Raw genomic sequence first — 21,811 nt, forward strand, 5'->3', positions numbered from 1 at the left:
GTCTGGATAGTTTCAACTAGGGATTGTACCCAGCAGGAACAGTCTGGATAGTTTCAACTAGGGATTTTACCCAGCAGGAACAGTCTGGATAGTTTCAACTAGGGATTGTACCCAGCAGGAACAGTCTGGATAGTTTCAACTAGGGATTGTACTCAGCAGGAACAGTCTGGATAGTTTCAACTAGGGATTGTACCCAGCAGGAACAGTCTGGATAGTTTCAACTAGGGATTGTACCCAGCAGGAACAGTCTGGATAGTTTCAACTAGGAATTGTACCCAGCAGGAAAAGTCTGGATAGTTTCAACTAGGGACTGTACCCAGCAGGAACAGTCTGGATAGTTTCAACTAGGGACTGTACCCAGCAGGAACAGTCTGGATAGTTTCAACTAGGGATTGTACCCAGCAGGAACAGTCTGGATAGTTTCAACTAGGGACTGTACCCAGCAGGAACAGTCTGGATAGTTTCAACTAGGGATTGTACCCAGCAGGAACAGTCTGGATAGTTTCAACTAGGGACTGTACCCAGCAGGAACAGCATGGATAGTTTCAACTAGGGATTGTACCCAGCGGGAACAGTCTGGATAGTTTCAACTAGGGATTGTACCCAGCAGGAACAGTCTGGATAGTTTCAACTAGGGACTGTACCCAGCAGGAACAGTCTGGATAGTTTCAACTAGGGACTGTACCCAGCAGGAACAGTCTGGATAGTTTCAACTAGGGATTGTACCCAGCAGGAACAGTCTGGATAGTTTCAACTAGGGATTGTACCCAACAGGAACAGTCTGGATAGTTTCAACTAGGGATTGTACCCAGCAGGAACAGTCTGGATAGTTTCAACTAGGGATTGTACCCAGCAGGAACAGTCTGGATAGTTTCAACTAGGGACTGTACCCAGCAGGAACAGTCTGGATAGTTTCAACTAGGGACTGTACCCAGCAGGAACAGTCTGGATCGTTTCAACTAGGGATTGTACCCAGCAGGAACAGTCTGGATAGTTTCAACTAGGGATTGTACTCAGCAGGAACAGTCTGGATAGTTTCAACTAGGGACTGTACCCAGCAGGAACAGTATGTAGGGTGGTAACTAGGGATTGTACCCAGTAGCAACAGTGTCCAGTGTGGTAACTGATGGTTGTAACCAGCAGGAACAGTATCCAGGGTGGTAACTAGGGATTGTACCCAGCCGGAATATTATCCAGGGTGGTAACTAGGGATTGTACCCAGCAGAAATAGTATGCAGGGTGGTAACTAGGGATTGTACCCAGCAGAAACAGTATTCAGGGTGGTAACTAGGGATTTTACCCAGCAGAAACAGTATTCAGGGTGGTCACTAGGGATTGTACCCAGCAGAAACAGTATTCAGGGTGGTCACTAGGGATTGTACCCAGCAGAAACAGTATTCAGGGTGGTCACTAGGGATTGTACCCAGCAGAAACAGTATTCAGGGTGGTAACTAGGTATTTTACCCAGCAGAAACAGTATTCAGGGTGATCACTAGGGATTGTACCCAGCAGAAACAGTATTCAGGGTGGTAACTAGGGATTTTACCCAGCAGAAACAGTATTCAGGGTGGTCACTAGGGATTGTACCCAGCAGAAACAGTATTCAGGGTGGTCACTAGGGATTGTACCCAGCAGAAACAGTATTCAGAGTGGTCACTAGGGATTTTACCCAGCAAAAACAGTATTCAGAGTGGTCACTAGGGATTGTACCCAGCAGGAACAGTATCCAGGTGGTAACTAGGGATTGTACCCAGCAGGAACAGTATCCAGGGTGGTAACTAGGGATTGTACCCAGCAGCAACAGTATCCAGGGTGGTATCTAGGCATTGTACCCAGCAGCAACAGTATCCAGGGTGGTAACTAGGTATTGTACCGAGCAGCAATAGTATCCAGGGTGGTAACTTACTTGAGAGTTTCCAGAGACATCTGTAGGTTGTAGCTCCTCTCCTGCTCAGGCAGCTTGGAGAACTCCACCAGACAAGGATGCTGCCGCTTGTTATCGTCCCGTACCTGCAACACAACACCATTATCCTGTTGTCGTCCTGAACCTGGAACACAACACCATTATCCTGTTGTTGTCCCGAACCTGGAACACAACACCACTATCTGTTGTTGTCCCGAACCTGGAACACAACACCATTATCCTGTTGTTGTCCCGAACCTGGAACACAACACCATTATCTGTTGTTGTCCCGAACCTGGAACACAACACCATTATCCTGTTGTTGTCCCGAACCTGGAACACAACACCATTATCCTGTTGTTGTCCCGAACCTGGAACACAACACCATTATCTGTTGTTGTCCCGAACCTGGAACACAACACCATTATCCTGTTGTTGTCCCGAACCTGGAACACAACACCATTATCCTGTTGTTGTCCCGAACCTGGAACACAACACCATTCATTTTCACATGCAGAGTAGAACAGCACCCCTGGAGCCAATGAAGGTTAAGTGCCTTGCTCAAGACAACGTTGACCGATGTTTCAACTTTTCGACTCGGGTATTCAAACCCCCCTGCAACCCTACAGGGCAGTCTAACCCCTACAGCCCTACAGGGCAGTCTACCTCCTACAACCCTACAGGGCAGTCTAACCCCTACAACCCTAATGGGCAGTCTAACCCCTATAACCCTACAGGGCAGTCTAACCCCTACAACTCTACAGGGCAGTCTACCCTCCTACAACCCTACAGGGCAGTCTAACCCTACAACCGTACAGGGCAGTCTAAACCCTACAACTCTACAGTCTAACCCCTACAACCCTACAGGGCAGTCTAAACCCTACAACTCTACAGTCTAACCCCTACAACCCTACAGGACAGTCTAAACCCTACAACTCTACAGTCTAACCCCTACAACCCTACAGGGCATTCTAACCCCTACAACCCTACAGGTCAGTCTAACCCCTACAACCCTACAGGGCAGTCTAACCCCTACAAACCTACAGGGCAGTCTAACCCCTACAACTCTACAGGGCAGTCTAACCCCTACAACCTTACAGGCAGTCTACCCCTACAACCCTACAGGGCAGTCTAACCCCTACAACCCTACAGGGCAGTCTACCCCTACAACCCTACAGGGCAGTCTAATCCCCTACAGGGCAGTCTAACCCCCTACAGGGCAGTCTAACCCCTACAAACCTACAGGGCAGTCTAACCCCTACAACTCTACAGGGCAGTCTAACCCCTACAACCTTACAGGCAGTCTACCCCTACAACCCTACAGGGCAGTCTAACCCCTACAACCCTACAGGGCAGTCTACCCCTACAACCCTACAGAGCAGCCTAACCCCCTACAGGGCATTCTAACCCCCTACAACCCTACAGGGCAGTCTACCCCCCTACAGGGCAGTCTAACCCCCTACAGGCCAGTCTAACCCTCTACAGGGGAGTCTAACCCCCTACAGGGCAGTCTAACCCCCTACAGGGCAGTCTAACCCCCTACAGGGCAGTCTAACCCCCTACAGGGCAGTCTAACCCCCTACAGGGCAGTCGAACCCCCTAGAACCCTACAGGCCAGTCTAACCCCCTACAGGGCAGTCTAACCCCCTACAGGGCAGTCTAACCCCCTACAGGGCAGTCTAACCCTCTACAGGGGAGTCTAACCCCCTACAGGGCAGTCTAACCCCCTACAGGGGAGTCTAACCCCCTACAGGGCAGTCTAACCCTCTACAGGGCAGTCTAACCCTCTACAGGGGAGTCTAACCCCCTACAGTGGAGTCTAACCCCCTACAGGGCATTCTACCCCCCTACAACCCTACAGGGCAGTCTACCCCCCTACAACCCTACAGGGCAGTCTACCCCCCTACAACCCTACAGGGCAGTCTAACCCTCTACAGGGCAGTCTAACCCCCTACAGGGCAGTCTAACCCCCTACAGGGCAGTCTAACCACCTACAGGGCAGTCTAACCCCATACAGGGCAGTCTAACCCCCTACAGGGCAGTCTAACCCCCTACAGGGCAGTCTACCCCCCTACAACCCTACAGGGCAGTCTAACCCTCTACAGGGCAGTCTAACCCCCTACAGGGCAGTCTAACCCCCTACAGGGCAGTCTAACCCCCTACAGGGCAGTCTAACCCCCTACAGGGCAGTCTAACCCCCTACAGGGCAGTCTAACCCCCTACAGGGCAGTCTAACCCCCTACAGGGCAGTCTAACCCCCTACAGGGCAGTCTACCCCCCTACAGGGCAGTCTAACCCCCTACAGGGCAGTCTAACCCCCTACAGGGCAGTCTAACCCCCTACAGGGGAGTCTAACCCCTTACAGTGGAGTCTAACCCCCTACAGGGCAGTCTAACCCCCTACAGGGCAGTCTAACCCCCTACAGGGCAGTCTAACCCCCTACAGGGCAGTCTAACCCCCTACAGGGCAGTCTAACCCCCTACGGGCCAGTCTAACCCCCTACAGGGCAGTCTAACCCCCTACAGGGCAGTCTAACCCCCTACAGGGCAGTCTAACCCCTTGCTGCTCTAGAGCAGCAGAGATGAAAGAGGAAAGTGAAAACCAACTGATGTCATTCTATGATGTATTACATTCTGGTGAGTAAGGGTTTATTTAGTCTTCTAGGGCAACAAGTAATGACCCGGGCCGACTCTAGTCTTTTGGAGGCCCTATGCGAGATTTGCCCCCCACCCCCCCCCTCACCAAGTGGGAAAGAAAATGTAATAACCCCCGTCTTGACGGCGGAGAGAAAAATGAAAATTTTAAAGTTTATTTCCTGTAATTCCCCAAAAATGTTTCAGTTTTAGAGCAGATTTTAAGCAGTTCTAAACCGTTGTAGATGGGTTATTAGCCATTTCAGGAGGTGCGGGTGAACAAACAGCTGACCCGCGCATCATTAGCGTGCACGTGTGACCGTGCCTGCTTGTGTGAGCGTGCACGTGTGTACTCACAGCTCCGTACGTCCAGCCCAGGTCAATCTTGTTCATCACCCACAGCTCATGGATGTTCTCTGCCAGCTTCTCCCTGATCCTCTCCAGGTGAGGAGGCAGAACAACCTGAAACCACAACACATGATACACAGGAAGTCCATGCCATTAGCCAGAAGCATTACCCACACAGTACATGGGGACAGAGGTTGTTGTTCTGGGACCTCACTTAGTCATAACTAGTGTTGATCTGGGCTAACTACTGAGGCAAGGGAGGCTAGTCAATTGACCTTAGCCCCTGTCAGTTGTTGACTAGTTAAAGTAGAGTTGACACCCACCATGACACAGTATAGTAAAGGGTATTCTTTACCCACCTGGCTGGTGTCAACCGGTGTAGGGGTGAAGGCAGCCTGGGACAGGGTGATGGTGGGACCCAGTAGATCCCTGGTCTCACTGTGGTCCTCCTTGTACTCCTGGCTGTGTTCCACTCTAAGCTTCTCCCTGGGTAGCACAGCCTCGAAACACGGAGCGTAGCCCGGCGGGGGCAAGAACTTAAACTCTCCTTGACGACCACCCAGCAGGAAACGCACTCTGGAGGGAAGAAGAAGAGGAAGAAGAAGAAGAAGGAGAAAAAGAAGGAAGGAGAAGAAGAAGAAGGATTAGGAGAAGAAGGATTAGGAGAAGAAGGAGAAGATGGAGAAAAAGAAGGAGAAGAAGGCGAAAAAGAAGGAGAAGAAGGATTAGGAGAAGAAGAAGGAGAAGAAGGTGAAAAAGAAGGAGAAGAAGGATAAGAAGAATAAGGATTAGGAGAAGAAGAAGGAGAAGAAGGCAAAAAAGGAGGAGAAGGATTAGGAGAAGAAGAATAAGGATTAGAAGGAGAAGAAGGAGAAAAAGAAGGAGAAGGAGAAGAAGGCGAAAACGAAGGTGAAGAAGGAGAAGAAGTAGAAGGATTAGAAGAAGAAGGAGAAGAAGGAGAAGGAGAAGAAGGAGAAGAAGGTGAAAAAGAGGAGAAGAAGGAGAAGGCAGTGGCGAAAAAGAAGGAGAAGAAGGAGAAGAAGGATTAGAAGAAGAAGTAGAAGGATTAGAAGAAGAAGGATTAGGAGAAGAGAAGAAGAAGTAGAAGGATTAGAAGAAGAAGGATTAGGAGAAGAGAAGAAGAAGCAGGATTAGAAGAAGGAGAAGAAGAAGGAGAAGAAGAAGGAGAAGAAGGATAAGAAGAAGAAGTAGAAGGATTAGAAGAAGAAGGATTAGGAGAAGAGAAGAAGAAGTAGAAGGATTAGAAGAAGAAGGATTAGGAGAAGAGAAGAAGAAGAAGAAGAAGAAGAAGAAGGATTAGGAGAAGAAGTAGAAGGATTAGGAGAAGAAGGTGAAAAAGAAGGAGAAAAAGGATTAGGAGAAGAAAGATTAGGAGAAGAAGGGGAAGAAGGCGAAAAAGAAGGACAGCACTGAGCCTTTTCATCACATGTTTCATGAGTTGAAGAACACATTAGGAGGGATCTTAGACCAGGCCTCCATACAGAACCCTTACAGTTCAGTGATATCCTTTTGTCTGTGCTTATGTACTGCCCTTCTCAATTCAAACCACAGCTTTTCAATGGATTTCAAGTCTGGAGACTGAGATGGCCATCGATAAATGTAGATTTTGTGACCAATAAAACATGTATTTGTGGTCTAAGATTAGGAATGTGTTCTTCAACTCATGACACATGTATTTGTGGTCTAAGATCCCTCCTAATGTGTTCTTCAACTCATGAAACATGTATTTGTGGTCTAAGACCCCTCCTAATGTGTTCTCCAACTCATGACACATGTATTTGTGGTGTAAGATCCCTCCTAATGTGTTCTCCAACTCATGAAACATGTATTTGTGGTCTAAGATCCCTCCTAATGTGTTCTTCAACTCATGACACATGTATTTGTGGTCTAAGATCCCTCCTAATGTGTTCTTCAACTCATGAAACATGTATTTGTGGTCTAAGATCCCTCCTAATGTGTTCTTCAACTCATGACACATGTATTTGTGGTCTAAGATCCCTCCTAATGTGTTCTTCAACTCATGACACATGTATTTGTGGTCTAAGATCCCTCCTAATGTGTTCTTCAACTCATGACACATGTATTTGTGGTCTAAGATCCCTCCTAATGTGTTCTCTAACTCATGAAACATGTATTTGTGGTCTAAGATCCCTCCTAATGTGTTCTTCAACTCATGGCACATGTATTTGTGGTCTAAGATCCCTCCTAATGTGTTCTCTAACTCATGAAACATGTATTTGTGGTCTAAGATCCCTCCTAATGTGTTCTCCAACTCATGAAACATTCTAGAAAAAGGCTCAGTGGCGTTATCCTCGCAAGGTGAGGTATTGAAAACAGGGGTGTCGATAATTACTACCTTTTTGAGAGAAAAAAAAATGACTTGTTAAACAAAATATCTTTCTCTGATCAATTTTATTATTATACAATAATACAAATAAAACATTTTGAGGATACAACGTAGCTCAGTATTTAAATAATTTATTTCTGCTCATCTTTACAAAGGGTGTCAATAATTTATTTCTGCTCATCTTTATAAAGGGTGTCAATAATTTATTTCTGCTCATCTTTATAAAGGGTGTCAATAATTTATTTCTGCTCATCTTTATAAAGGGTGTCAATAATTTATTTTTGCTCATCTTTATAAAGGGTGTCAATAATTTATGTCTGCTCATCTTTATATAGGGTGTCAATAATTTATGTCTGCTCATCTTTATATAGGGTGTCAATAATTTATTTCTGCTCATCTTTATAAAGGGTGTCAATAATTTATGTCTGCTCATCTTTATATAGGGTGTCAATAATTTCCGACCCCCTACTGTATGTCGCTGTAAACAGCAATACGAGGGTCAACCATTTGTTCTAACTCCGCCTTGCATACTCTCAGCATAATATACTGAGCGTGGGTGGGCCATGTGAGAGCTACATGTAAAACAAACACTTACGAGAGGTCAAAAGGGTCAGGAGAAACCCAATGATTGATCATGTTGATTGATCGATTGATTGGTTGGTTGAGGAGCACTCACTTGACCCCAGCGGAGAAGCTGGCTACAGGGAAGAACAGTCCGTCAGAGTTGAAGTTCTCAAACATCCCCTGGACGGGCTGACCGTTGATACGGAAGGACATACTGGGAGCGCTGAGGTCCAGACAACAGCTGACCACGTCATCCACACGGAGGAGATGTTGATTGGGTGAGCTCACTGTCCTGGCGATGCAGCCTGAGAGAGAGGGAGGAGGGAGGAGGGAGGGAAGGAGATGGAGAGAGGGAGGGAGAGATGTACGAAGGGTAGAGGAGAGAGGGAGGAAGGGTAGAGGAGAGAGGGGGTAGAGGAGAGAGGTGGTAGAGGAGAGGAGAGAGGAAGGAAGGGTAGAGGAGAGAGGGGGTAGAGGAGAGAGGTGGTAGAGGAGAGGAGAGAGGAAGAAAGGGTAGAGGAGAGAGGGGGTAGAGGAGAGGAGAGAGGTAGTAGGGGGTAGAGGAGAGGAGAGAGGTAGTAAGGGGTAGAGGAGAGAGGGAGGAGGGGTAGAGGAGCGAGGTAGTAAGGGGTAGAGGAGAGAGGGAGGAGGGGTAGAGTAGAGGGAGGGTAGAGGAGAGGAGAGAGGGGGTAGAGGAGAGAGGGGTAGAGGAGAGGAGAGAGGGAGGAAGGGTAGAGGAGAGAGGGAGTAGAGGAGAGGAGAGAGGGGGTAGAGGAGAGGAAAAAGGGGGTAGAGGAGAAAGGGAGGAAGGGCAGAGGAGAGAACATATTTTCTAAACAACACACACACAGACCCAGTGTAACAGACAGAGTTGCCTTGGAAACCAACATCATTGTTTTTCACTACCCAGCGATTCCACTGCATATAAGGACATCAATAAAAGTCAGATCTGATATTTGATGACCCCTGTCAAGAAGCAGGGAGTGTGTGTGTGTGTGTGCGTGCGTGCGTGTGTGTGAGTGTGTGTGTTTGTGTGTGTGTGTGTGTGTGTGTATGTGTGTGTGTGTGTGTGTGCGTGTGTGTGTGTGCGTGTGTGTGAGTGTGTGTGTGTGTGTGTGTGTGTGTGTGTGTTTGTGTGTGTGTGTGTGTTTGTGTGTGTGTGTGTGTGTGTGTGTGTGTGTGTGTGTGTGTGTGTGTGTGTGTGTGTGCGTGTGTGTGTGTGTTGCTGCCTTTGCAGTAAAATGGACAGTGACGTGAAATAACCAACAGGCAGCCAAGTGTAGTATTTATATGGCTTCATTCACTGCAGTTGGCCTGATGCAACAACATGAATATTCACCTCCTCAGCCTCTCTTTCAGGAGAGCAAACACTCTGCATTATTCCTACAGGATCTCTACGCTCTGGACACTACAGACATGACTGCAGCACACGTCTAGACCACAGGGCTCTGTGCAGAAGTGGTGGGGAACAGGAAGCCATGTGACACACGACCATATTCTCCAACGTCAGATATTTCGCTCCAAACCCAAGAAACAAAGACATCCTCTCAACCTCCCAACCATCACACAGCATTCTGGGGGATCATTACCCCTCACACAGCATTCTGGGGGATCATTATCCCTCACACAGCATTCTGGGGGAACATTACCCCTCACGGAGCATTTTGGGGATCATTATCCCTCACACAGCATTCTGGGGGAACATTACCCCTCACGGAGCATTCTGGGGGATCATTATCCCTCACACAGCATTCTGGGGGAACATTACCCCTCACACATCATTCTGGGGGATCATTATCCCTCACACAGCATTCTGGGGGAACATTACCCCTCACGGAGCATTCTGGGGGATCATTACCCCTCACACAGCATTCTGGGGGATCATTATCCCTCACACAGCATTCTGGGGGAACATTACCCCTCACGGAGCATTCTGGGGGATCATTATCCCTCACACAGCATTCTGGGGGAACATTACCCCTCACACAGCATTCTGGGGGATCATTACCCCTCACACAGCATTCTTGGGGAACATTACCCCTCACACAGCATTCTGGGGGATCATTACCCCTCACACAGCATTCTGGGGGATCATTACCCCTCACACAGAATTCTCGGGGAACATTACCCCCTCACACAGCATTCTCGGGGAACATTACCCCCTCACACAGCATTCTGGGGGAACATTACCCCTCACACACCATTTTGGGTGAACATTACCCCTCACACAGCATTATGGGTGAACATTACCCCTCACACAGCATTCTGGGGGAACATTACCCCTCACACAGCATTCTGGGGGAACATTACCCCCTCACACAGCACTCTGCGGGAACATTACCCCTCAAACAAAATTATGGGGGAACATTACCCCTTTGTCAACACTCAATTACACCCTTATCCTGTGTTTCACTACCCACACAACTCAAAGTAGGTAGCCCACTCACACTAGATCAGAGGACTAGAGTAACCTGAAGTGAATATAATAAATTAACTATCTACCCTGACTACAGGTGAATATAATATGGTAACTATCTAACCTGACTACAGGTGAATATAATATAGTAACTATCTAACCTGACTACAGGTGAATATAATATAGTAACTATCCAACCTGACTACAGGTGAATATAATATAGTAACTATCTAACCTGACTACAGGTGAATATAATATAGTAAATATCTAACCTGACTACAGGTGAATATAATATAGTAACTATCTAACTACCTAACCTGACTACAGGTGAATATAATATGGTAACTATCTAACCTGACTACAGGTGAATATAATATAGTAACTATCTAACCTGACTACAGGTGAATATAATATAGTAACTATCTAACCTGACTACAGGTGAATATAATATAGTAACTATCTAACTATCTAACCTGACTACAGGTGAATATAATATGGTAACTATCTACCCTGACTACAGGTGAATATAATATGGTAACTATCTAACCTGACCACAGGTGAATATAATATAGTAACTATCTAACCTGACTACAGGTGAATATACTATAGTAACTATCTAACCTGACTACAGGTGAATATAATATAGTAACTATCTAACTATCTAACCTGACTACAGGTGAATATAATATAGTAACTATCTAACCTGACTACAGGTGAATATAATAGACTAGCTATCTAACCTGACTACAGGTTAATATAATATAGTAACTATCTAACTATCTAACCTGACGACAGGTGAATATAATATAGTAACTATCTAACTATCTAACCTGACTACAGGTGAATATAATATAGTAACTATCTAACTATCTAACCTGACTACAGGTGAATATAATATAGTAACTATCTAACTATCTAACCTGACTACAGGTGAATATAATATAGTAACTATCTAACCTGACTACAGGTGAATATACTATAGTAACTATCTAACCTGACTACAGGTGAATATAATATAGTAACTATCTAACTAACTAACCTGACTACAGGTGAATATAATATAGTAACTATCTAACCTGACTACAGGTGAATATAATATAGTAACTATCTAACTTTCTAACCTGACTACAGGTGAATATAATATAGTAACTATCTAACCTGACTACGGGTGAATATACTATAGTAACTATCTAACCTCACTACAGGTGAATATAATATAGTAACTATCTAACCTGACTACAGGTGAATATACTATAGTAACTATCTAACCTGACTACAGGTGAATATAATATAGTAACTATCTAACCTGACTACAGGTGAATATAATATAGTAACTATCTAACCTGACTACAGGTGAATATAATATAGTAACTATCTAACCTGACTACAGGTGAATATAATATAGTAACTATATAACCTGACTACAGGTGAATATAATATAGTAACTATCTAACTATCTAACCTGACTACAGGTGAATATAATATAGTAGCTATCTAACCTGACTACAGGTGAATATAATATAGTAACTATCTAACCTGACTACAGGTGAATATAATATAGTAACTATCTAACCTGACTACAGGTGAATATAATATAGTAACTATCTAACCTGACTACAGGTGAATATAATATAGTAACTATCTAACCTGACTACAGGTGAATATAATAGACTAGCTATCTAACCTGACTACAGGTGAATATAATAGACTAGCTATATAACCTGACTACAGGTGAATATAATATAGTAACTATCTAACCTGACTACAGGTGAATATAATATAGTAACTATCTAACCTGACTACAGGTGAATATAATATAGTAACTATCTAACCTGACTACAGGTGAATATAATATAGTAACTATCTAACCTGACTACAGGTGAATATAATATAGTAACTATCTAACCTGACTACAGGTGAATATAATATAGTAACTATCTAACTATCTAACCTGACTACAGGTGAATATAATATAGTAGCTATCTAACCTGACTACAGGTGAATATAATATAGTAACTATCTAACCTGACTACAGGTGAATATAATATAGTAACTATCTAACTATCTAACCTGACTACAGGTGAATATAATATAATAACTATCTAACTATCTAACCTGACTACAGGTGAATATAATATAATAACTATCTAACTATCTAACCTGACTACAGGTGAATATAATATAATAACTATCGAACTATCTAACCTGACTACAGGTGAATATAATATAGTAACTATCTAACCTGACTACAGGTGAATATAATATAGTAACTATCTAACCTGACTACAGGTGAATATAATATAGCAACTATCTAACCTGACTACAGGTGAATATAATATAGTAACTATCTAACCTGACCACAGGTGAATATAATAGACTAGCCATCTCACCTGACCACAGGTGCAAGCCATCGAAGCCGTAGGAGTACAGGTCGTCACCGAGCCCGTTTCCTCCCCAGCCCTCTCCTCCCCCAGGGTAGGGTTGGTAGCCGTCCGTGGTGGCCCAGCCCACTCTGAGATGTGTGGCTTCGGCCGTAACGAAGGGTAACACCTGGTCCACCATCAGCTCATAATACCACTTCCTGTACTGGGCAGAGCCTTCACTCACACCCAGGAAGATGTTAGGCCTCATGCTGCCATGTGGGAAGAAGGATAACAAGGGGTTAATGTCGGTTAAAGTTCAATACTGGAACAATGTTGTTTTTCTTGTCTATATTGAATACATAATTTAAACATCACAGTGTAGGTTGTAAAAAGTATGTGAACCCCCCTAGTCTAATGACTTCTCCAAAAGCTAATTGGAGTCAGGAGTCAACTAAGCTGGAGTCCAATCAGTGAGACGAGATTGGAGATGTTGGTTAGAGCTGCCTAGAAGTATAAAAAACTCTCAAAATGTTAACCATACTTCAAACAAAAGAGACCTCAGAAGACCTACGATTAAGAATTGTTGACTTTCATAAAGCTGGAAAGGGTTACAAAAGTATCTCTAAGAACCTTGATGTTCATCAAGCCAGAGTAAGACAAATTGTCTATAAATGGAGAAAGTTCAGCACTGTTGCTACTCTCCCTAGGATTGGCCGTCCTGCATAGATGACTGCAAGAGCACAGCGCAGATTGCTCAATGAGGTTAAGAAGAATCCTAGAGTGTCAGCTAAAGACTTACAGAAATCTCTGGAACATGCTAACATCTCTGTTGATGAGTAAAACACTAATGGGAGGGAGGACACCACGGAAGAAGCCACTGTCCAAAAAAAAACATTGCTGCACGTCTGAAGTTTGCAGAAGAGCACCTGGATGTTCCACAGCGCTACTGGCAAAATATTCTGTGGACAGATGGAACTACAGATGAGTCTTTTGGAAGGAACACACACGGTGGAGAAAAAAAGTCACAGCACACCAACATCAAAACCTCATCCGAACTGTAAAGTCTGGTGGAGGGAGCATCATGGTTTAGGGCTGCTTTGCTGCCTCAAAGCCTGGACAGCTTGCTATCATCAATGGAAAAATTAATTCCCAAGTTTATCGAGACATTTTACAGGAGAATGTAAGGCTATCTGTTCGCCAATATAAGCTCAACATAAGTTGGGTGATGAAACAGGACAAAGACCCAAAACACAGAAGTAAATCAACAACAGAATGGCTTCAACAGAAGAAAAAACATCTTGCCCAGTCAAGAGTCCTGACCTCAACCAGATTGAGATGCTGTGGCAGGACCTCAAGAGAGCAGTTCACACAAGACATCCCAAGAATATTGCTGAACTGAAAGAGTTATGTAAAGAGGAACGGTCCAAAATTCCTCCTGACCGTTGTGCAGGTCTGATCCTCAACTACAGAAAATGTTTGGTTGAGGTTATTGCTGCCAAAGGAGGGTCAACCAGTTATTAAATCCAAGGGTTCACATACTTTTCCCACCCTGCACTGTGAATGTTTACACGCTGTGTTCCATAAAGACATGAAAACATATAATTGTTTGTGTGTTATTAGTTTAAATCAGACTGTGGTTGTCTATTGTTGTGACCTAGATGAAGATCAGATCAAATTTTATGACCCAATTTATGCAGAAATCCAGATATTTCCAAAGGGTTCACATACTTTTCCTTGCCACTGTATACAAACAAGATAAACATAAACCTAACATATCGAGACGCATTTTCAATATTTGTAACGGGTTTCGTCTTCATACGAAGGAGAGTCGGACCAAAATGCAGCGTGTAGATTGCGATCCATGTTTTAATGAACAAACGTAAAACACGAATCAATACAAATACTACAAAATAAAGAACGTAATGAACGTAACGAAAACCTAAACAGCCTATCTGGTGAAAACACATAGACAGGAACAATCACCCACAAACACACAGTGAAACCCAGGCTACCTAAATATGGTTCCCAATCAGAGACAATGACGAACACCTGCCTCTGACTGAGAACCATATCAGGCTGAACATAGAAATAGACAAACAAGACATGAAACATAGAATGCCCACTCAGATCACACCCTGACCAATCAAAACATAGAAAATACAAAGTAAACTATGGTCAGGGCGTGACAGTACCCCCCCCCCAAGGTGCGGACTCCGGCCGCAAAACCTGAACCTATAGGGGAGGGTCTGGGTGGGCATCTGTCCGCGGTGGCGGCTCTGGCGCTGGACGTGGACCCCACTCCATGACAGTTTTAATCCCCCTCCTAAACGTCCCTAAATAGGTTACCCACCACAATGATAACATGGGACAGAGGGACAGCTCGGGACAGAGGTAACTCGGGACAGATGGGTAGCTCAGCACTGAGAGGAAGCTCAGCACTGAGAAGAAGCTCAGCACTGAGAGGAAGCCCAGGCAGGTAGTAGAAACTACCAGAACCTGGCTGGCTGGCGGTTTCAGCAGATCCTGGTCGACTAGCAGATCTGGGAGAATCTGGTCGACTGGCGGATCTGGGAGAATCTGGTCGACTGGCGGATCTGGGAGAATCTGGTCGACTGGCGGATCTGGGAGAATCTGGTCGACTGGCGGATCTGGGAGAATCTGGTCGACTGGCGGATCTGGGAGAATCTGGTCGACTGGCAGATCTGGAAGAGTCTGGTCGACTGGCAGATCTGGAAGAGTCTGGTCGACTGGCAGATCTGGAAGAGTCTGGACGACTGGCAGATCTGGAAGAGTCTGGACGACTGGCAGATCTGGAAGAGTCTGGTCGACTGGCAGATCTGGAAGAGTCTGGTCGACTGGCAGATCTGGAAGAGTCTGGTCGACTGGCAGATCTGGAAGAGTCTGGACGACTGGCAGATCTGGAAGAGTCTGGACGACTGGCAGATCTGGAAGAGTCTGGACGACTGGCAGATCTGGAAGAGTCTGGACGACTGGCAGCTCTGGCTGCTCCATGCTGACTGGCTGCTCCATGATGACTGGTAGCTCTGGCTGCTCCATGCTGACTGGCTGCTCCATGCTGACTGGCAGCTCTGGCTGCTCCATGCTGACTGGCTGCTCCATGCTGACTGGCAGCTCTGGCTAACTGGCAGCTCTATGCTAACTGGCAGCTCTATGCTAACTGGCAGCTCTATGCTAACTGGCAGCTCTATGCTAACTGGCAGTTCTGAACAGGCGGGAGACTCCGGCAGCGCTGTAGAGAAGGAAGGCTCTAACAGCGCTAAACAGGCGGGAGACTCCGACAGCGCTGGAGAGGAGGAGGGCTCCGACAGCGCTGGACAGGCGAGGCGCACTGTAGGCCTGATGCGTGGTGCTGGCACTGGTGGTACTGGGCCAAGGACACGCACAGGAAGCCTGGTGCGGGGAGCTGCTACCGGAGGGCTGGGGTGTGGAGGTGGTACTGGAAAAACCGGACCGTGCAGGCGCACTGGAGCTCTTGAGCACCGAGCCTGCCCAACCTTACCTGGTTGAATGCTCACGGTCGCCCTGCCAGTGCGGAGAGGTGGAATAGCCCGCACTGGGCTATGCAGGCGAACCGGAGACACCGAGCGCAAGGCTGGTGCCATGTAAGCCGGCCCAAGGAGACGCACTGGGGACCAGCTGCGTAGAGCCGGCTTCATGGCATTAGGCTCGATGCTCAATCTAGCCCGGCAGACACGCGGAGCTGGAATATACCGCACCGGGCTATGCACCCGCACTGGAGACACCGTGCGCACCACTGCATAACACGGTGCCTGTCCGGTCTCTCTAGCCCCCCGGTAAGCACAGGGAGTTTGCGCAGGTCTCCTACCTGGCGTAGCCATACTCCCTGTTAGCCCCCCCCCCAATACATTTTTGGGGCTGCCTCTCGGGCTTCCTTGCCAGCCGTGTTCCCTCATATCGCCGGCTCCTCTCTCCGGCTGCCTCAGCTCTCCTAAGTGCCTCCACCTGTTCCCATGGGAGGCGATCTCTTCCAGCCAGTATCTCCTCCCAAGTGTAACAGCCCTTGCCATCCAAAACGTCCTCCCATGTCCATTCCTCTTTACGCTGCTGTTGCTGCCTGTTGACACGCTGCTTGGTCCGTTGGTGGTGGGTGATTCTGTAACGGGTTTCGTCTTCATACGAAGGAGAGTCGGACCAAAATGCAGCGTGTAGATTGCGATCCATGTTTTAATGAACAAACGTAAAACACGAATCAATACAAATACTACAAAATAAAGAACGTAATGAACGTAACGAAAACCTAAACAGCCTATCTGGTGAAAACACATAGACAGGAACAATCACCCACAAACACACAGTGAAACCCAGGCTACCTAAATATGGTTCCCAATCAGAGACAATGACGAACACCTGCCTCTGACTGAGAACCATATCAGGCTGAACATAGAAATAGACAAACAAGACATGAAACATAGAATGCCCACTCAGATCACACCCTGACCAATCAAAACATAGAAAATACAAAGTAAACTATGGTCAGGGCGTGACAATATTTCATAATGTTTTGTACGTATTGCTTTTGTTTTTACTGAATTTAAATATTATTTTGAAATTATCTTAAACAATGTGTTTGTTCTCCTCCCACCTCATTTGATGGATAAAGAATCTGTCCTGAAAAATAAACCAACCAACAATGAAAACTAAATCAGGGTCCATATCATTTGGATCAAAATAAAACATACTATCAGAGTATTACAAATTAACATTAAATAGTTGTTTCTTTAAAATAAAATCTTCTAACTCACTCCAATTATCTTCTGACATAAGAACAGTCGTCGGATGTGGCAGGGTTTGCAAACGATCACGTATCACAAAGGGAAACCCAGCCGCGAGCTTCCCAGTGACGAGAGCCTACCAGATGAGTGAAATATCTTCTATGCTCGCTTCGAGGCTAGCAAAACTGAACCATGCATGAGAGCACCATCTATTCCGGATGACTGTGTGATCACGCTGTCCGTAGCCGATGTGAGTAAGACCTTTAAACAGGTCAACATTCACAAGGCTACATGGCCAGACGGATTACCAGGACGTGTACTGCGAGCATGCGCTGACCAGTTGGCAAGTGTTTTCACTGACATTTTAAACCTCTCCCTGACCCAGTCTGTAACACCATCATGTTTCAAGCAGACCACCATAGTCCCTGTGCCCAAGAATGCCAAGGTAACTTGTCTAAATGATTACTGCCCCGTAGCACTCATATCACCCTGGACCCACTGCCAGGACAACAACCTCTCTCTCCTAACCTTGTGGTTAGGGTTTGGGTTTGGGTTAGGGTTAGGGTTTGGGTTAGGGTTAGGGTTTGGGTTAGGTTTAGGGTTAGGGTTTGGGTTGGGGTTTGGGTTAGAGTTAGGGTTAGGGGAGATGGAGGAAGGCGGCTGTACCTGCTGACATGGTTGACAAGTCGTGTCTGTAGAAGCAGGTCTCTGCCAGGTAGCAGGTTGTCACAGATCAGGTGTTGGTTGGACCGCACGGCCACACCATGACAGACACACAGAGAACAGAGCACGTCCAGAACCTGTTGGGTTAACACAGAAAACAGACCATGATACAGATCAGATGCTGGTTGGAACAACAACATTCAGAGTGTAGGCTACATTATTGCCTAATCTGCAACTTAATGTTGTTGACAGTGGAGGAGGTATTGGACATAAAACATCTACAGAGTGGTAGAATGGCTTTGCTATTGTCAAACATGGAACACCAGGCCTTTCTACTTAAGGCTCACCCAACACTACTCACTGGAGAGAAAGTACAGGACTCTTCAATCATTTAGACGTGGCAACATGACCAAGCCTTTCAGTAATGTCGGTCCATTAGCTAATCATGTAAAAAAAACAAGGGGAACATTAAATTATTAAAGGTATTGAGCGCTTAAGTTGTTCGCTTGTGTATTGCGTGAACATCTGTGATATACAGCTACATAGTTAGATCGATTGCTTCAGATCTCAACTCATCAGCTGAAAAAATAAACATATCCCAACTAATACCTCTTCTAAAAATCAATAACAGGACTTATGTCTCTGAAATATTGAAACATTAAATGAAATATCATGAAAGAGTGGAATGGTAGAAGCCGACCCACTGGTGCAAGGTGTTGCTCACACATTTATCATCACAATTCATTGTAAAGAAATAATGAATAAACAATTCATAGTGCATTATGTATATAATCTCTGTTAAATAGGTGGGTCCATCACTCAGCTAGGTGATCATCCATTCTGTATGTCTATAGTATATAAGGAGCTGGTTACCTATAATCCCTGGTTTATAGGTAGGTGGTCTCTACCCACCTTGTGGTTATCTATAATACCTGGTTTATAGGTAGGTGGTCTCTACCCACCTTGTGGTTGTCTATAATCCCTGGTTTATAGGTAGGTGGTCTCTACCCACCTTGTGGTTATCTATAATACCTGGTTTATAGGTAGGTGGTCTCTACCCACCTTGTGGTTATCTATAATACCTGGTTTATAGGTAGGTGGTCTCCTCTACCCACCTTGTGGTTATCTATAATACCTGGTTTATAGGTAGGTGGTCTCCTCTACCCACCTTGTGGTTATCTATAATACCTGGTTTATAGGTAGGTGGTCTCTACCCACCTTGTGGTTATCTATAATACCTGGTTTATAGGTAGGTGGTCTCTACCCACCTTGTGGTTATCTATAATACCTGGTTTATAGGTAGGTGGTCTCCTCTACCCACCTTGTGGTTATCTATAATACCTGGTTTATAGGTAGGTGGTCTCCTCTACCCACCTTGTGGTTATCTATAATACCTGGTTTATAGGTAGGTAGTCTCTACCCACCTTGTGGTTATCTATAATACCTGGTTTATAGGTAGGTGGTCTCCTCTAACCACCTTGTGGTTATCTATAATACCTGGTTTATAGGTAGGTGGTCTCTACCCACCTTGTGGTTGCGTCCATGTTTGTCTAGCAGAGAGATGATTGACTTGATGTGTCCCTCCTTGATGATGTTCAGAGCTTCAGGACTCTCCACCAGGACACAGTGAAGCACCTCCAAGATACCTGAACACAACCAGCACAGAGTTAGTATCACACCAACACCCTACTAACTTAAACTAACTAACCCTTGATGATGATGAGAGCTTCAGGACTCTCCACCAGGACACAGTGAAGGACATCCAGGACATATGGAGAACGGAATTACAAAACACCAACAAACATGATCCCTGAATGCCAGACGAGTTGTAAACACCAACAAACAGGATCCCTGAATGTCAGACGAGTTATAAACACCAACAAACAGGATCCCTGAATGCCAGACGAGTTATAAACACCAACAAACAGGATCCCTGAATGCCAGATGAATTATAAACACCAACACCAACAAACAGGATCCCTGAATGCCAGACGAGATATAAACACCAACAAACAGGATCCCTGAATGCCAGATGAGTTATAAACACCAACAAACAGGATCCCTGAATGCCAGACGAGTTATAAACACCAACAAACAGGATCCCTGAATGCCAGACGAGATATAAACACCAACACAAACAGGATCCCTGAATGCCAGACGAGATATAAACACCAACAAACAGGATCCCTGAATGCCAGACGAGTTATAAACACCAACAAACAGGATCCCTGAATGCCAGATGAGTTATAAACACCAACAAACAGGATCCCTGAATGCCAGATGAGTTATAAACACCAACAAACAGGATCCCTGAATGCCAGACGAGTTATAAACACCACCAAACAGGATCCCTGAATGCCAGATGAGATATAAACACCAACAAACAGGATCCCTGAATGCCAGATGAGTTATAAACACCAACAAACAGGATCCCTGAATGCCAGATGAGTTATAAACACCAACAAACAGGATCCCTGAATGCCAGATGAGTTATAAACACCAACAAACAGGATCCCTGAATGCCAGATGAGTTATAAACACCAACAAACAGGATCCCTGAATGCCAGACGAGTTATAAACACCAACAAACAGGATCCCTGAATGCCAGATGAGATATAAACACCAACAAACAGGATCCCCGAATGCCAGATGAGTTATAAACACCAACAAACAGGATCCCTGAATGCCAGATGAGTTATAAACACCAACAAACAGGATCCCTGAATGCCAGACGAGTTATAAACACCAACACCAACAAACAGGATTCCTGAATGCCAGATGAGTTATAAACACCAACACCAACAAACAGGATCCCCGAATGCCAGATGAGTTATAAACACCAACACCAACAAACAGGATCCCTGAATGCCAGATGAGATATAAACATCAACAAACAGGATCCCTGAATGCCAGATGAGTTATAAACACCAACACCAACAAACAGGATCCCTGAATACCAGATGAGTTATAAACACCAACACCAACAAACAGGATCCCTGAATGCCAGATGAGTTATAAACACCAACACCAACAAACATGATCCTTGAATGCCAGACGAGTTGTAAACACCAACAAACAGGATCCCTGAATGCCAGACGAGTTGTAAACACCAACAAACAGGATCCCTGAATGCCAGACGAGTTGTAAACACCAACACCAACAAACAGGATCCCTGAATGCCAGACGAGTTGTAAACACCAACAAACAGGATCCCTGAATGCCAGACGAGTTGTAAACACCAACACCAACAAACAGGATCCCTGAATGCCAGATGAGTTGTAAACACCAACACCAACACAAACAGGATCCCTGAATGCCAGACGAGTTATAAACACCAACAAACAGGACCCCTGAATGCAAGACGAGTTGTAAACACCAACACCAACAAACAGGATCCCTGAACGCCAGACCAGTTATAAACACCAACACCAACAAACAGGATCCCTGAATGCCAGACGAGTTGTAAACACCAACACCAACAAACAGGATCCCTGAATGCCAGACGAGTTGTAAACACCAACAAACAGGATCCCTGAATGCCAGATGAGTTGTAAACACCAACACCAACACAAACAGGATCCCTGAATGCCAGACGAGTTGTAAACACCAACACCAACAAACAGGATCCCTGAATGTCAGACGAGTTGTAAACACCAACACCAACAAACAGGATCCCTGAATGCCAGACGAGTTGTAAACACCAACACCAACAAACAGGATCCCTGAATGCCAGACGAGTTGTAAACACCAACACCAACAAACAGGATCCCTGAATGCCAGACGAGTTGTAAACACCAAC

General features: G+C 45.4%; 1 protein-coding gene across 1 annotated transcript in view; it reads right to left on the reverse strand.

Moving 5' to 3' along the window:
• Nucleotides 1-21,811, reverse strand: part of LOC139396829 (ryanodine receptor 2-like) — a gene marked incomplete at its 3' end in the record, with an annotated part of 75,233 nt that overhangs the window by 8,347 nt on the left and 45,075 nt on the right. The window contains exons 14-20 of the mRNA XM_071143746.1: nucleotides 19,540-19,658; nucleotides 18,016-18,149; nucleotides 12,623-12,864; nucleotides 7,929-8,121; nucleotides 5,244-5,460; nucleotides 4,894-4,998; nucleotides 1,907-2,010 (exon numbers count right to left, since the gene is read on the reverse strand). Coding sequence (XP_070999847.1) covers nucleotides 1,907-2,010; nucleotides 4,894-4,998; nucleotides 5,244-5,460; nucleotides 7,929-8,121; nucleotides 12,623-12,864; nucleotides 18,016-18,149; nucleotides 19,540-19,658 — 1,114 coding nt within the window. The remainder of the gene's footprint in view (nucleotides 1-1,906; nucleotides 2,011-4,893; nucleotides 4,999-5,243; nucleotides 5,461-7,928; nucleotides 8,122-12,622; nucleotides 12,865-18,015; nucleotides 18,150-19,539; nucleotides 19,659-21,811) is intronic.

Source organism: Oncorhynchus clarkii, unplaced genomic scaffold (assembly GCF_045791955.1).
Source record: "Oncorhynchus clarkii lewisi isolate Uvic-CL-2024 unplaced genomic scaffold, UVic_Ocla_1.0 unplaced_contig_3652_pilon_pilon, whole genome shotgun sequence".
Classification (NCBI taxonomy): Eukaryota; Metazoa; Chordata; class Actinopteri; order Salmoniformes; family Salmonidae; genus Oncorhynchus; species Oncorhynchus clarkii.